Source organism: Pseudorca crassidens, chromosome X (assembly GCF_039906515.1).
Source record: "Pseudorca crassidens isolate mPseCra1 chromosome X, mPseCra1.hap1, whole genome shotgun sequence".
In the NCBI taxonomy this organism is placed as follows: Eukaryota; Metazoa; Chordata; class Mammalia; order Artiodactyla; family Delphinidae; genus Pseudorca; species Pseudorca crassidens.
The window spans coordinates 106,364,004-106,381,387 of NC_090317.1; the positions used below are offsets into that span (position 1 = coordinate 106,364,004).

The window sequence follows — 17,384 nt, forward strand, 5'->3', positions numbered from 1 at the left end:
TGGGATTTTTTTCTGCCTACAGAATAAAGTCCTCCCAAAGTAGTACCCATTTTGCCTTTCAGGATTTATTCATTCTTCATTGGTTTAGTTAGGCTTGAAGAAAGGGCATGACTTAGAAAAGGGTGAAATGGGCGGGGGGGGGGGGGATTGAAACAGGAGCCAGAATGTGAGATCTTTTCAGAAACAAGTTGTGGAGCAATTTGGCTGGGATAGAGGAGCCATATGACACAATATAATATAGCAGGAGTCTGGCAAATGCATGGGCAGTGCCACGTTTTGAATTATCATAAAATCAGGCCCTAGGCCCACCAGATGTCCAAAAGAATACATGAAACCAGACTAAGTCTGACAACATGATGAGCTTTTCTTATGCCTTTGGTTCTTGTATTTACTCCTCTTACCGAATTACATCTATTTTCTTTTTCATTCTAAATTCTGTATGAATTTAAGAAAGTGAAACCACTGAGCCAATAGATTTTTCTAGTTTCATCAAGAGCAGAATTCTGGTTGTTGGATTGTTGATCTATTATGTCTCTATCACACCACTTCCTCAGTGGTTATTTATACCTCATCAACAGCTCCCAGACATTAAAATGAAGGGTTTTGAAACTTATGGGAGAAGTTTAGAGAGAGAGAGCTCTATATCTTGTGAAACAGACAAGGTCACTGCTTAGTCAACCTTTCTTACAAAAGAGTTCAATGATAACAGCCAAATTAGAGCCCTGGTCAACTGCAGCTGATGATGGGCTCTGTTGATGGGTGCCCTTGGCTAGACCTGAAAGTGATGTCCTGAGAAATGATTACACTTCTGCTCAATAAGCCAAAGATGTATCCATTAAAGGCTGAGCAGAAAGGAGGAATAAAGGTGGAAATGCATCCTCCTGATCAGTCCACATATTTGACCTCTCACTCTCAGTCATGGTCTCCAGTGTATCTATCACACTTCGTCACGTGGATGGATTATTCTAGTGCAGTTTCAGACACACAGAATCCTTGATTGTTGAGCTCCTTATAATCTTAGAAAGATATACTCAGGTATGTAAACCAATGAATAGTTCTTAAAAAGCCATATGGAGAAATTAGGACCACGTGCTATTCACTCATTCAATAATTATTTATGAGGACTGTGTTAGATGCTAGGTGTTCTAGCCTCAAGATGAACATACTTTAGTTGGAGAGACCAACATTAAGAGTGATAGGTAACTGCTGTGATAGAATGAAGTACACACAGAGAAATGGAGTGTTATCTTGACTTGGGAGTTGTGGGTGTCCTGGAAGCTTCCTCAGGTGTGATACCTGAAAAAGAATTTTGAAGACTGAACAGGAGATGTTAAGGAGAATAAACATTGCAGGTAGAGAGTGGTGTGGGCGACAATGGACCTTTCCATGTTCATAGTCAAAGTGGAGGAGGACAGGGAAGAGTAAGGAAAGAGAAAAGATGCTGGAAAAGAAACAGGACAGATCAGAGAGAACCTGGCAGTTCAACTACAAAGTTTTAATTGGATGTGAAAAACAATGTAATGCCACTGCTGAATATTTTTGTGATCAGATTTTCCCTTCGGAACATAGACAAATGTGGAAGATGAATAAAGCATCTGAGTATGGATGAGGCTAGAGGCCTGAGATCTATTGGGGACTGCTGGAAAAAAGTCTGGAGAGACATGATGAAGGCTCAGCTAAGACAGAGCAGTGAAGAAGACGGGAGTGATGCTGAGAGATACTGATGACCAGAAATTAGAGTTCTTGGTGACCAGACGGGCAGCAAAGGAAAGAATTCTGAAGGGTAATGTTTGGATTTCTAGCTTTGGGCATCTGGGTAGACAGTGACATCACTGTCAGACAGAGAGAACACAAGAAGATAAATGGGGACTTTGGGAAAAAGTAGTGACTCTTCTCAAGTTCAAGATGCTGTGGAACATCTAGGTGGAGCTGGAAATGGAATGAAATGCGGCGATTCAGGCTACATGGAATTAAAAGGGAAGGGTAAACTTTCCCACACCTAATCCCCTTTTGTGTTTGTCTATCCTGGCCTTTTGTAGAAAAGGTCTCCATCTGAATGATAGGAAGATAAAGAAAGAGGGGCCTCATGGATGGCGTGGAGGGTGGGTGGGGACTGGAGGAAAGGCAGGGATTTGATAGGTAGAGGGGAAAAGAAAAGGCAGTTCAGGGAGGGAACAGAAAACCGACAAACGTTAAGACACTATTACCAAGCAAGGCAAGAGCAGAGGGTTCAAGATGTGGAAAAGAGGAAAGTAAGCATTACCAAGAGGATGGTGCTGGATTTCTGAATGAATTTATTCTCCGGATGGATGCTGGGAAGTTTAGACTTTAAACAACCAGCAGTAAGAAGCCATGGAAAGTTCCTGAACAGAGGAGGAGCATTATAAGATTCATATTTCACGAATATGGTTTGGAAACAGCATCCACGAGAAAAGTAGGCCTAAGGGGAGGCAGAGATCTGTTTAACAGGTGATTGGAATCTTCCCGCACCTCCAGTGCTGTGTCAGGGAGAGAACAGCTTCCAGGGGTTCTGCGGGCACAACTCTCCCCTGTCAGGAATATGGCAGCACTCGGGCAACTGGGATTGAAAAAAGTCATGCTATATATTCCTTCAAAGGGGACCTGGCCATGGCCCTCTTGAAGAACCAGGGAGATAGCCATGAGTATTTTTTCCTTTAGAGAAATACAGAAGCAAATAAAAATAAAGCTTGCAGTAATGACAATTTTTTGCCCAATCACACGTGCATTACTAAGTGTCTTCCGTGGGCTGGAAGGTATGATTTTCTGAGTCGGCTGCTGAGTTGAGATGACAGGAATTGCTCAGTGTTGATAACACTTGGATGTTGCTAATGTAATTACAGTTTCCCAAACCAGTCTCAAAAACTAAGGTTCTGGGTTCTGCGGCCCGGCGCTGTTGCGGAGGGGAGACCACTTGTTACTGCTGCCACCGTCTCTGCCGCTTTACGGCGGCCATCGGGGTTCACCTGCACATCCGTCTGTAAGGAGGGCCGGGCTGATGTGGTTGCCAGTGATGCAGACGACAGAGCTACTCCAGCTGTGCCGCTCACGCAGAAAGTGAAGAGGTTGTTGGACTGGCAACAAAACAAAGTAGAATGAGGAATATTTCAAATACAGTAACGAAAGTAAAGCAGACCCTTGGCAGAAGCCAGAAATGCGGTCCTCGGACCTGGCTTCTCGGCAATCAGCCCTGAGAGGGAAGAATCGCCTGGCTCCTGAGATAGACCGGAGCACACAGAGCCTCCCCACACCTCCAGATCGGCACCTTGCTGCCCAGGAGCCTCCTCCAGCTGGCCTTCCTTCGCAGTCCACTACGGTCCCTTCCAATAGCAGTGCGGGCATCCGGTGGTCCAGACAGGAGACACGGACGCTTTTCTCCATACTAGGTGAGGCACAGTATATTCAGCGCCTCCAGACCGTGCATCACAATGCGGACGTCTACCAGACTGCGTCTAAGCGGATGCAGCAGGAAGGCTTCCGCCGCACCGAGCGTCAGTGCCGCTCCAAGTTCAAAGTCCTGAAGGCATTATATTTAAAGGCCTATGTGGCCCACGCCACAAGTATGGGTGATCCACCACGCTGTCCCTTTTATGATACGATGGATCACTTTCTCCGAAATCAGATCGTGACTGACGCACATAACTTAACGAAGGATGCTGCTTGGGCCCAGCACTGTGATCAGAAGTCAGCAGCCCCTGACACTCCAGGGGAAGAGGGAACCAGCGTTCTGGGAGCAAGAATGACTCAGGCAGCAGATCGCCAGCCTATCTTGAAAACAGTTAAGGAATCAGATGAGGATTGTCAACTGAGGATCAGTGACCAGATGCGAGAAACCAGCGACCTTGAGGACTCCTGGGATGAATCCTCAGGTGCAGGGTGCTCTCAAGGGACCCCCAGCTACAGCAGCTCCCACCGCCTTTTCAGAGGTGCAGCCGCTCCCTGTCAGAGCAGCCCCATGACCAGACTGGGAGTGTGTGGTGAGCCCAGCCCCTGCACCAGCTCCGGCCGAAACACTCCCGGGGTGGCCTCGGCACAGCAGCCTCCGGGCTCCTCCTCCAGAGTTCCTTTTGTTCCTGGTGGGGATGGGCCTTTGACCAGTGCGGCCCCTCCCAGGTGGGCAAGGCAAAGAAGGCGGTCAGTGGCCAGGATTATCGCAGCCCAGTCGGCAGAAAACAGGAGATTGGCGCGAGAACTTTCAAAGCAGGAGGAAGAAAAACTGGACCGGCTGATTGCCATTGGCGAGGAGGCCAGTGCTCAGCAGGACACCGCCAAAGAGCTGCGCAGGGATGCCGTGGCCGCGGTCAGACGCCTGGCCACAGCGGAGGAAGAGGCAACCGGTGCTTTTCAGCTGGCGCTTGAAAAGTTGCTTCAGAGGTTAATTTCAAACACCAGAAGTTAGGAGCTGATCACACAAGGGTGTACTTCCTACTCTGGCAGAGGCCCGGGTCCAACAGCTGCCTTCTTGTAGCCTGCCTCCTTTTCTGTGTCCTCAGAAAAAGAGTGGATGGACCATTAACGTGCAGAAGGGTAGGAATATACTTGCTTCTCCCAAGCGTCTCCACTAGTTGAAAGACCTTTCAGAAACGTGAGAGGTAGCCTAGTAGACAACGGAAGCGGCCAAGTCCAGAGAGCTAGTTAGCCCTGGTTTCATCACGGATGTGCGACAATTTAGTTTACCTCTCAGCACCAGTTTCCTTGGCTGTTAAAAGGGAGCAACCTGCCTACCTCACAGGGTTGCTGTGAGGATCAGATGCCTTAAATACATGTGAAAGGGTTTAAAAGCACTAGACACATGTAAGTTATTAAACCATATGACCTTGGCCGAGGTCAGACTAGGGTGAGGCACAGTAGCTGACAACATACATACGGAATCAGGGTTGTATACTGAGACCTCATTGCTTGAATCTACTAGTTTAACTTGACTGCTTCCTGGAGTTTACAGTCTTCATTTCTTTAAATCTCTCTATAGCTCATTAGGCTAATATAGACACAACACGTATTGGTACCTTTATCGCTTATATTTTCACTGCTTTGTCTGTGACATACCCACTAGCAAACACTCAATAGTCAAACCATCTTTCCCTCCATTTTACTAGTCCTTAGTCTCTTATCACTATGGATATATTTCAGAACTGACAGGGAGCCACAATCGTGCGTTTTAGTTCACATTTATAATCTTTGATATAATGAGAAATTGGCTGTCGTATGAAATATTACATGTAAGTAAATTATTTGCATTCCATATCTTTTAGGTTCCTTGATTATGCGTAATTATATATCTTTAGCTTTGGTTTGCCATTTGGACATTGTGGAAACAATTCAGATTATATCGGTTTCCCAAATGCTTTTAGCTAATTTTGTTCTTCTCTGTTAGCCTTTTTTCTGTCTGGTATGTTACAGAAGGCCAGCCCTAGAAAACTTTTCTTCTAGGGAACTTTCCAAAGTCACTCTTTCTCACAAGATATAGACAAAAGTTCACCTCATTAATGGCACATGATGGAATAGAACAGCTTTGGGAACAGTTGGGTGGTGTGGATAAGGATAAGTTACCTGCAATAGGTAACTCTTTTTAAGCACCAACCCTCCACAAATCCATTCCCTTTTCCCTCCAAAACACACACACTTCCTAGAGGAGATACGATGGTGTTGAGCCATGCTTCCAATTTACTCTAGAAGGGAAGCCATTACCGGCCATCGTTAACCTAACTTAGAGCTCTTAGCGGTTATTTAGTACTTTCAGAAAGTACAAAAAGGAGACTTGGAATTTAAAAAGCCTTCCTTTAATCAAGAGGCTGGAAAAAAAGTGCAGGCGTGTTGGGAGAGGTTTCATTTTCTCTTTTGCCACCTTGGTTCCTTACCTAAATGCTGGAAATACCAATAGGTGGAGAAACGGTCCAAACCACAGCGGGAACATAGTGGAAGCAGGAATAGATGGCAGGCCTCTCTGGGGCATGGGCGATTACGTAGGAAGCAGCGTGAGGTAGAACACATTGGAATCTAGTCAGAACCCCCAGATTCTAATGCTGCCACACTTGGTTACACTGAGCAGATCACTTGCCCTTTTCGTGCCTCAGTTTATCTCTAAAATGAGAGGTTTGTACAAGATGACTTTTCTCGTACCTTCCAGTTCTAAAAAATTAGATGAATAGCATAGCAAAAGGCAAAGTGAAACTCTGACTGCGATATTTTCAGTCACAGCAGCGTATTAATGGATGTGAAGTCCTGGTAACAATTGTGTTTGAAGGAAGCATTCTATGGCATTAATATTTATGAATGTGCTCGTGAACTTCTATAAGCACCACACCCAGACAGATTCCTTGCTTTAAAGAAGCATATGTTTAAGGCACGGAAATGGAGATATACAATTTTTTTTTCTCAGTTGTTTTAGGCCCTTACATTGAGGGGTCCATGTCAGTTACAACTGGATAACACTACTGTAGATAGGTAGACTTTCTGGAAAAACAGAGAAGTACTTGAAAGAGTTAGACCTGTACTATATTAATCTATTAATGGTAGCAAAGTACACAGGCAGGGATTTATTTGAGATAAGAGAAGTGCTGAAGAGTAGAAGTCAACGTGAATTTTGGAGGTAGTAGTGTGCAGATCTAATGGGTAGAGCAACTTCAAGGTTGGGAATAAAACTCAAGGGAAAAATCTTTAAAAAGTAAACACAAAAAACAGGCCAAATCTTGTGAAGAGGAGGGAAGTCGTAATAAGGGGAGGCTGTAGAGAAACAGGCCCAGAAATCCTGTCTGAGCTCTAGGCCCAGGCGTGACCCCCTGTCGGTCTGCAGGCAGGTCACTTGACCATTCTGTACCGCAGGCCCCTCACCTATCCAGTGGGAGGCTATCCCAGCTACCTCGCGGGAGCTGTGTGAGGGCCCAGTGGACAGATGAATGTAAAGACAGGCGCTTCCAGACCTGGCGGGCTCTGTACTGGGACAGCAGGGGGAAGAAGTCCGGTAGCATGAGAGTGCTGGTGAGTGCGGGGCAGGGCCTGCTGACCACAAGGGGCACTTCAGCAGGGTGGAGGAGGATGAAGGCCGTGGTACCCTGGCAGGAGCGATGCTCTGCCTCCTGATGCCCTCGACGTAAACGGTGCTGTGTATGGCAACCTCCCACCACCCTCTGTGTCTCTCTGTTCAGTAACTTAATCCTGGTGTGGACAAATAAAGTTGTTATCTGTACCTAAAAAAAAAAAATTAAGGTTTTTGTATTTTTTTCTATTTTCCTGTCCATTTTGGGAAGATAATAATAATAAAAATGTACAAACTTGCTTGGTTTGACTTTACACCCTGTTGTCACAACATTTTTATTGTGTCTTATCCTGACTGGATTGATTTATTTCAACTTGTCTTTGAAAATGTCATTTATACAGAGAGACTGAACGGACTTAATTTGTTTAGTCTTGCAAAATGATGCTTATCAGTGGACCATGATAATTCACTAAATATATCCTGTGAAGGGAGATGGTACGAACAACTGAAAGAATTATTCGTAGTGTGTGGAGAACAAAAATGGATACAAGGAAGTTCACTAACAAACAGGACCGAGATGTTAGAATAAAGATGGATGTAAGGTATTCTTATTAGTCGTGCCATTAAAACAAAATGTTAATTGAGAGAATTTCTTTATGTCATTAGGGCTTTATTGCTGCTGCTGTGGTTGTTTAAGTATATACAGAAGTGGCCCAACACAACTAATGTAAATTTCTCCTCCATGCTTCTTCGAGCATCATAAACGCTCAAGCTTAAATGAATTTCTGCTTCACAGAATTACAAAGTACCATTATAAGACTTAATATGTTTCCCATTTCCTGTCTTTTCCACTGTCTCTCTTCTAACACAGCATCCACATTTGGTCCACTTTTAAAACAACCTTAAACTTCCTAATTCATTATTATTATGTGTGTCGCAACTGCTGACAACCATAGATTAACCAAGTTTTAAGATACTTTGTAAAGGAAGTATAAATGATCAGAAAAGCAACTGTTTTGTTGTTGTTGTTGTTGCTTTTCATTGGATGAAATATTCTTTAAATTCTATAGTGCTTTACAATTTTCAAAAGTTTCACACACTTCATTTCATATAATCCCATAACAACCCCTTTCTTTTTGCCTACCCCTATACTGCCCCTTCCCACTTCCCTCTCCCCACTGGTAACCAATCTCTAGTTTGTTCTCTCTATCTGTGAGTCTGGGGAAGCAAAGGTTTAAAATGGTGTTTTTAGGCATGTAAAAGTCATGAATAATCTGAGATGCTATAAGCAGGTACAATGTATTCAGCCTCTGCAAAGTGCTCTCACGTATAACACCTCATGGAAACCTGTCACTTAACATTTGAATCAAGCCACAGCATAGCATGGTCAAAGTGGCTAAGTTAAGAAAAAATGGCAACTATGTGGCCTTAAACATGGGAACTCTTCTTTCCCCCTTTAGATCACCTTAAGGTACCAATGTTCCATGGAATGGACCTTGGAAACGTGGGGAAGAGGAACTTTAAGATAAGTTCTTACTCAGATCTTTTCTTTTAGGGAAAAACAACCAATTAACATAAGTAATGTTTTCCAGCTATGCACTATCCAGGGAGGTGAGGTAGTATAGAGTTTGGAGTCAGCCTTCCTGGGTCCAGAACCACTTGCTAGCTGGATGACCTTGGACAGGCTAATAAACCTCTCTGTGCCTCAGTATCCTTATCTGTAAAATGGGAATAATAATAGTCTTACCTCACAGGGCTGTTGTGCATATAAAACACTTTATAAGCAGAGAGGAGGGTAAAAAACTCAATAAAGTTAAAAAAAATCATGAGAGAGAAGAGCTTGACACCTAGCATTTTATCTTTTGCATAAATATAACATATGGAATATCATGGCTCCAATTAGAGTGAATGGACACCTCTGGTTTCTACATAACAATAAGCAATTCATTTTTGATAGTTTAACTTAAACCCTACAGTCTTACTGAAAATAAGTTAGTTTGTGGAAGTTCTTGACATACCAATGAAAACCAGCTTATTGGCTCTTGCTAGAGAATTAATGGACTGCGATGCAACTCTCTAAATCCAGTGACAGCACCCATTTTGTTAAGGCAATGAGCCTCTTGGTGACATCACACTGTCCAGACCTCTATGGTGGAAATAGATCCCGAGTACTGCATCCAGCCCCGGAGGCTCAGCTTTGTAGAGGCCACTGGCAAATGGAGCCGTCTGGCTCATGGAAGAGCAGGAAAACCCACGTTATATGAGAAACCACTAAAAGGACTGGAATTTTAGCCAGTAGAAAAGGATGACCCAGAAGCTATTCAGAAACATCAAAGAGCTGTCCCAGGTGAGAAGAATGGGACTTGTTCAGGAAGTCATCGGAAGTAGTAGGGGAACATTATGTGTCATTTTGCACAAAACAAGACATCTGGCAATGAAATGGGTTGCTTCTCAAAATAGCAAGTACCCAATACTAAGAGAGTGATTAAGATAAGATTCCTTCTTTGTAAAGGGAACCCTCTTACACTGTTGGTGGGAATGTAAACTGGTGCAGCCACTATGGAAAACAGGATGGAGGTTCCTCAGAAAACTAAAAATAGAGTTGCCATATGATCCAGCCATCCCACTCCTGGGCATACACCAGACAAAACTATAATTCAGAAAGATACATGCACCCCAATGTCCACTGCAGCACTATTCACAATAGCCAAGACATGGAAGCAACCTAAATGCCCATCGACAGATGAATGGATAAAGAATGTGTGGTACATATATACAATGGAATGTTACCCAGCCGTCAAAAAGAATGAAATAACGCCATCTGCAGCAACATGGATGGACCTAGAGATTATCACACTAAGTAAGTCAGAAAGAGGAAGATAAGTATCATATGATATCACTTATGTATGGAATCTAAAGAATGATACAAATCAACATATCTATGAAACAAAAACAGACTCACAGATATAGAGAACAGACTTGTGGTTGCCAAGGGGGAGAGGGGTGGGTGGGGGAAAGGATTGGGAGTTTGGGATTAGCAGAGGCAAAGTATTATATATAGGATGGATAAACAACAAGGTCCTACTGTATAGCACAGGGAACTATATTCAATATCCTGTGACAAACCATAATGGAAAAGAATATATATATAGAGAGAGAGAGAGAGAGAGAGAGACAGAGAGAGAGAGACAGAGAGAGAGAGAGAGAATATATGTATAACTGAGTCACTTTGCTGTACAGAAGAAATTAAGACAACATTGTAAATCAACTATAGCTCAATAAAATTTTTTTTAAAAAGATAAGATTCCTTCTTTGTATGGGAAACTTGAATGATAATTTCTGGATCCTAGAGCCTAAGAACTCTTTTCACTCTATTTTAATTCTAATTTCATTTTAATATTGCAAATAAGTTTTCAGATGCTATCCCTTCCTCCAAAGCCTCTTTGGGGTATGTGCTATAGCTGAGAGATGTAGATACTGTCAGCATTCTCTGTGCCAACATTACCAAGATATTTTTACCAAGAGGCTAATTAGAACCTCTTGGAGAGTTTCATAAGATTTTAAACTTCTAATGCTTCAGTTAACATTTCCCATCATTTTATTTTGGCCTGGTGTTAAATGGAAGAAGAGCTGCCATTTTATGGAAATAACAGTTCCATGAAGACTAAAAAAATCCCTCGAGTAGGAGACATTTGCAGTCTGTTTACATTGTCTTATGCCCTTTGATCCCTCATGGGGGGGCAGTAATATCATTATTTCCATGTTACAGATGAGGTCCTGATGCTTAAGTAGCAGAGTTCAGATCTGAGTCCAGACCTTCTGACTCCAAATCCAGGGCTCCTTCCCTTGGGCCTTACTCACTGCTTCAAACTGTTTAGTCAACATACATCTGAGGACCAAAAGCAGGGGTGAAAAGCCTTGTCAATGAAACTCAGTGATGAAAGAAAAAAGCAACCAGGTAAAGGCTGGTTTCCTCAAAAGGAAATACGGAGCTGGAAATTCAATCAGAGAAAATTGTGGAGAGATTTTCAGACTACAAAAGGGATTAATGAAGGAATAAAATTAGTCAACCAAAAGGGTCAAGGTTTAGAAACAATATATTGGAGTCGAGAAAAGATATGTCTGGGATCTGGGAAACTAAGAGAGGGCGGAGAATTAGGAAAGAATGCAGCTAAAGTGAATGGACACGGTGAAGGAAGACACTCATCCGGAGCAATATGAAAATGAGCTAGAGCCAGAGCCTCGCGTGGACCCGTAGGAGTATCCAGACAGGCAGAAGGAGAGGTAAATAAAGGAACGCTCCTAAATGGCAAATCACTATTAAACAAAGAAGACGATAGACACGAAAAGACAGCCATGAGAACCAAAACCTAAATTCAGAACAATAGATTTGGTTTTGTACATTGTTTTCCACAGGGGCAAAATTCTATTTCCTTTCTTTGGGCTTATTTTCTTCCCACTATGCCTCCCTCCGAGCTCTCCAAAAGGGAAATGCAGAGGGTGTGAAGGGGATGAAAAGTCAAGCTGCATATTTTTAATGTGTTTCCAAATGCCACTGAGAAAGCTACTGCAGCCTACTTGGTATGTAACATATATTTTAAAACTGCTAAACCGTGATAGTCATGATGAGAGCACAAGCTGGCATCGGTTGGGGTAGGACCATGACTCAGATTTGAAAAAAAAAGAATTAAATACCGGCAGTTTGCTGCTCACACACTTGATCTTGTAGAGCATGATGAGTCCATATTTAAAACTAGATCATGTTTTTTGAAATTGATATATTGAAAAAGAACTTTTAGACCTTTGGATTAAAAAAATACCCTATAACTAAAGTACAGTATTATCGGGCTTCCCTGGTGGTGCAGTGATTAAGAATCCGCCTGCCAATGCAGGGGACACGGGCTCAAGCCCTGGTCTGGGAAGATCCCACATGCCGCGGAGCAACTAAGTCCGTGTGCCACAGCTACTGAGCCTGCGCTCTAGAGCCCACGAGCCACAACTACTGAAGCCCACACGCCTAGAGCCTGTGCTCTGCAACAAGAGAAGCCACCGCGATGAGAAGCCCGCGCACCGCAACGAAGAGTAGCCCCCGCTCGCCTCAACTAGAGAAAGCCCGCGCGCAGCAACGAAGACCCAACCCAGCCAAAAATAAATAAATAAATTTTTTTAAGTTTTTAAAAAAAATAAAGTACAGCATTATCATGTATATTAGAATGAGGAGAACAGTGCTTTTGAACCTGCCTCAGCATATCATCCAAACACACACAGACTGCCACAGAGATATACTTATGCTTGGAATCAGGCAACTTGATTTGCCCTTGGCCACTCCATCAGATATGTGCTCTAGAAGCAGCTTCTCCCTAGGGAGCAATGTCCTCAAAAAACGTCCAGAACAAAGTGACTTCTCTCTGACATTGACATCGGGAATTTTCTCCACAGAGAGAAGGTGAGTGTAGATACAAAATGGATAGAGGAGGGAGAAGGGAGCAGAACGAATAGGAGAGAAGCTGTTCCGTGACTGAAAAATGTTACTAGCTACGGAACCTTCTTTCAACCCGCTAAAGCGTCAGTTTTCTCAGCTATTAAATGGGGTAAGGATAGGACTTGTCTTAGGGGTGTGGTAAGAACTGAATGGCATAACACATGCAAAGCAGTTAATGCACTGCCTAGCGTTACATAGATTAAATGCTCAATGAGGATTAGATATTACAATTTTTACCATTCCTGTGCGTCTACTTTTGCCTTCATTCATTCTTTACTTTTCAACAAATGTTTGTTGAATGCCTGCTACATGGCACGCACTGTGCTGGGTACTGGGGATGCGGATCTGTGTAAGTCAGACATCTCTCTGCCCCCTCCCCCCGTAGACCTTCCAGTGTAGTAGAGAAGACATAATATGAAAATTAACTATTCAATTAATTATTAAATTACATCTATGATAGATGCTATGAAGGAGAAGTCCCGGATGCCAGGAGAGAGTATAATGGGGGACCTGAGCTAATCTAGGTCTTACTTCCTTCAGGAAGTAAGTCTTGAGCTAAGTTCTGAAGGATGAGTAAAAATTAACTAGAAAGGGTGGGGGCGTAGTTTGACGTGAGAGGGGAAGACGGAAGAGCATTTCAAATAAAGGGAACAGCATTCACCAAGGCTCAGAGGCGGGATTTACAGAAAGTAGATAACCGATAGAGCTTTTATTACCTTCTCTACGCATGGCCTTATTTTAGTGGAAGCAAATGAACCTAACTGGTAACCCCAGTCATTTACTTCTTGCTGGAAGAAACAGCCAGAGCAAATCACAATGAAACCTTTGTTGGCCCATCCTAAATCCAGAACTCTCTTTTGTCAGAGGGAAAGAAGTGATGAAAGTCCACTCTAGAACCCCAAACCTGAATCTATTCTGTGGGCTAAAATATACGTAGAGGTTTATAATTCAGTTTTACACATAGTTTTGCATCGTGTCTGAAGGTTCGGAGATGAGAATCGTATACACGGAAGAGTTCCACTGACTACTGAAACATCTTTCATGCAGAAGAGAATCAAAATAATAAACGGGGTGTGTGCCAAGCCTGCCTTGTGCTGTTAGAGTTAATGCTGCTAGGATGTTTATGTTATAGACTTCATCTTGAAGGCTCTAAGATTTGGTCATAAAAACTCTTCCCAGCTGAAATGTGGCATATAAATAAGGTCTCCGCTTAAGGGCTGAATCGCTCTGTGGCTCTTTTAAGCTGTCCTTTCACTGGATACAACTCTGGGTGACTTTTTAAAACTGTTTGACGCCACCATCCACTTTTATCCCTTCATGCTTAGGAAACGTGCCCTTATCGTGGCTGCCTAGAACTTTGAAGTGGGCAGAAAATTAGACATTTCTGTAATGGAGCCAGAAAATCAGACATCTGTATAATGAGAAGAAAACTATATTGTGATCAGAGAATAATTTCAACACAAAATTCCTTTTAAAAAATGTATTCCCACTCTAGTCTTTAGGATGTTAAAGCTCTGATGATAACGTGACATACAGCCAGCCCAAGAAAGAAAAACCACAGCCTAGTAACTGTCTTAAGAAAAATTCAGTATCAATCATGTGTCTCTTCAAAATCTAGGGTTTATCCAATTAATTCAAGATGAAAACCCACGTGAGGACCCTGTGAGAAAGCTATGCGCCAGAAAGGGAGCGTTCACCAGAATGTGACCATGCTGGTACCTTGATCTTGGACTTCCCAGCCTCCAGAACCATGAAAAGTAAATTTCTGTTGTTTATAAGCTACTCATACTGTCCTATTTTGTTACAGCAGCCCAAACAGACTAAGACACTCAACATAATGCCCTTAAAATCCATCCAAGTTGTTGTATCAATAGTTCCTTCCTTTTTATTGCTGAGCAGTGTCCCAAGGTATTAATATACCGTAATTTGTTCAACTATTGACTTGCTGAAGGACATGTGGGTTGTTTCTAGTTTTGGGCTACTACAAATAAAGTGTCTATGAATATTCATGTATAGGTTTTTGCATAAACACAAGTTTTCATTTTTCTAAGATAAATGCCCAGGTATGTAGTGACTACTCAGTTGTACGCTAAGTATATGTTTAACTTTTTAAACGAAACTACCATACTGCTTTCCAAGTGATTGTACCATTTCACATTTCTACCAGCAACGTATGAAAGATTCAGTATCTCTGTGTCCTTGCCAGAATATGGTATTTTCAGTAATTTTTATTTTAGCCATTCTAATGTAGTGGTATCCCATCATGAATTTAATTTGCATTTCCCTAATGGCTGGCAATGTTGAATAACTTATCATGTGTTTATTTGCCACCCATACATCTTTTTTGGTGAAGTTTCTTTCAAGTCTTTTGCCCATTTTCTAATTGGACTTTTTGCCTTTTTTTTTTTTTTTTTAGATGTTGAGTTTCGAGAGTTCTTTATATATTCTGGATATGAGTCTTTTGTTGGATATGTGATCTGCAAATATTTTCTGCCAGTCATTGGCTTGTCTTTCCATCCTCATAACAGAGTCTTTTGCAAAGCAAAAGTTTTTAATCTGATGAAGTCCAATGTGTTCTTTTTTTCTTTTGTGGCGTGTACTTTTGGTACCATATAGGGACTGAAGTTTTCTTCAGTGGGTTGAAATGCTACCATTAGTGACAATTGATACCATGTATTATGCACTTCCCAGGGGTGGGAACCGTGCTAAGCCCTTTATAAACATTAGCTACTTTCATCTTTACCTCAGCCCTATGAGGTTCCCATGATGAGCTGCATTTTTACAAATGAGGTCAGTCACTTGCCAAAGCTCCCACAGCAAGCAAGCAGTCAAGTCAGGCTTCCAACTCAGGTACGCCTGACTCCAAAGTGCAGTGTATAATGAGGAATTAAGGGGGAAATGCTTAGGGAATGTTAACAGAGAGAGAATTTCCTTAGGATTTGGAGAGGAATAGAGGAGGTGGCAGGGACCCTAAGGCAATGACTGGACTTAACCCATCCAGCAAAAAGGTGCAAAGAAGCAGCTCCTAGGAAGCACCAGTTAAAAAAGTTAAGTTAGGGCTTCCCTGGTGGTGCAGTGGTTGGGAGTCCGCCTGCCGATGCAGGGGACACGGGTTCGTGCCCCGGTCCGGGAAGATCCCACATGCCGCGGAGCGGCTGGGCCCGTGAGCCATGGCCACTGAGCCTGCGCGTCTGGAGCCTGTTCTCCGCAACGGGAGAGGCCACAACAGTGAGAGGCCCGCATACCAAAAAAAAAAAAAAAAGGTTAAGTTAGTAGTCACCTGGGGTAGAAAACCACCAATGAAGTCCTGATTTCAATCCAGCATTTTGGCATATGATGAGAATGAACACATTTGTCCTTTCCACATACATAGGTTTTGCTTCACAGGAGATACAAGAAAAGGGTCTTTTGTCCAGCACGAACGAGGAGAATGGAATGCTTTTGCCTCCATCTTGAACTCAGCCTGAACTGACTACCGTGAAGGAATTCCCTGTGGAAGGTAAGTGGCTCCTCTGGAAGTTGTTTGCACATTTTGGTGAAGAGTTTGAGAGAGGAATTAGTAATGGGGGGAAGGAAGCAGTCATGGACGGCCCAGCTATAGCACTGTTCCTACACCAAGTAATCTAAAAGCAAGCCAACAGGGCTTCCCTGGTGGCACAGTGGTTGAGAGTCTGCCTGCCAATGCAGCGGACACGGGTTCGAGCCCTGGTCCGGGAAGATCCCACATGCCGTGCAGCAACTGGGCCCGTGAGCCACAACTACTGAGCCTGTGCGTCTGGAGCCTGTGCTCCACAGCAAGAGAGGCCGCGACAGTGAGAGGCCCGCGCACCGCTATGAAGAGTGGCCCCCGCTTGCCACAACTAGAGAAAGCCCTCGCACAGAAACGAAGACCCAACACAGCCAAAAATAAAAATAAATAAATAAATAAATTTATAAAAGCAAGCCAACAGACGGTAGCATTTGTCGTAATTCTATTGAGGTGGGGACGAAACTCTTACAGTATCAACTGAGGGATGTGAAATTAGTTGACCTAGGCTGATCCTAAATAATTGGGAACTTGCCTTGAAATTTAAGATGATTTTGACAGAACAGTGGTTCTCAAAAGTGTAGTCTCACGGCTAGCGGCATTAGTATCACATGGGAGGCTGTTAGAAGTGACTCAAAAACCCTGGGGAGGGGGCCCAGCAGTCTGTGTTTTTAAGTTTTCCAAGTGATCCTGACACAGGCTAAAGTTTGGGAACCGCTATAGTAGAAGGAGGTTTATAATGTATTTCAGCTAGGACTAGTTTTAACTGCATATAAAAGGTAAAACTCAAATATTAGTGGCAAAAAAAACAGACTTGTAATTTTATATAGAAGAAGTCGGAAGGTGGTCTGCCCGGGGCTGGTGTGGTGGTACCACAAAGCCATGAGAAACCTAAACTCTGGCTTTCTGTTTTGCCATCTTCAGCACTCGTTCGCATCCCCAAGGCTGCCTCATACTCCAAGATGACCACTTAAGCTTTAGCTCTCACACCTCACATTCAAGGCAACAGGAAGGAAGGAGGGGAAAGGACGAAAGGAGGTCCCTCCCCAATGAGTCAGTGACCTTTAAGCAGAAATCCCACATACACAACATTTCCCTTTCGCTGTCCAGAACTTAGTTACGTGGCCAAAACCATCCACAAAGGAGGCTGGGAAATGTGGCTTTTAATTGGATCTGGGGCAGTCTTTGAACACCTTGAATACAACGAAGGTTCTGTTACTAAGCCAAAGGGGAGAACTGGTATCAGGTGACATCTAGAAGCTTCTGCCACAAGTCCTGCAGATGCAGCTAGGAGAATTCTAGAAATTTGGAAAACATCTTGGAACCAGCCAAATCTCTGCATTTCGAAGCTCATTTTCTATTCCAGGCAGTAAGTATTCTGG

General features: G+C 43.2%; 1 protein-coding gene across 1 annotated transcript; it reads left to right on the forward strand.

Annotated features, from left to right (window-relative positions):
• Positions 1-3,172: 3,172 nt before the first annotated feature.
• Positions 3,173-4,429, forward strand: LOC137217224 (myb/SANT-like DNA-binding domain-containing protein 7). The gene is made up of 2 exons (XM_067723866.1): positions 3,173-3,200; positions 3,627-4,429. The coding sequence occupies exons 1-2, from the start codon at positions 3,173-3,175 to the stop codon at positions 4,415-4,417; spliced, it is 819 nt and encodes a 272-aa protein (XP_067579967.1). The 3' UTR covers positions 4,418-4,429.
• Positions 4,430-17,384: the final 12,955 nt, after the last annotated feature.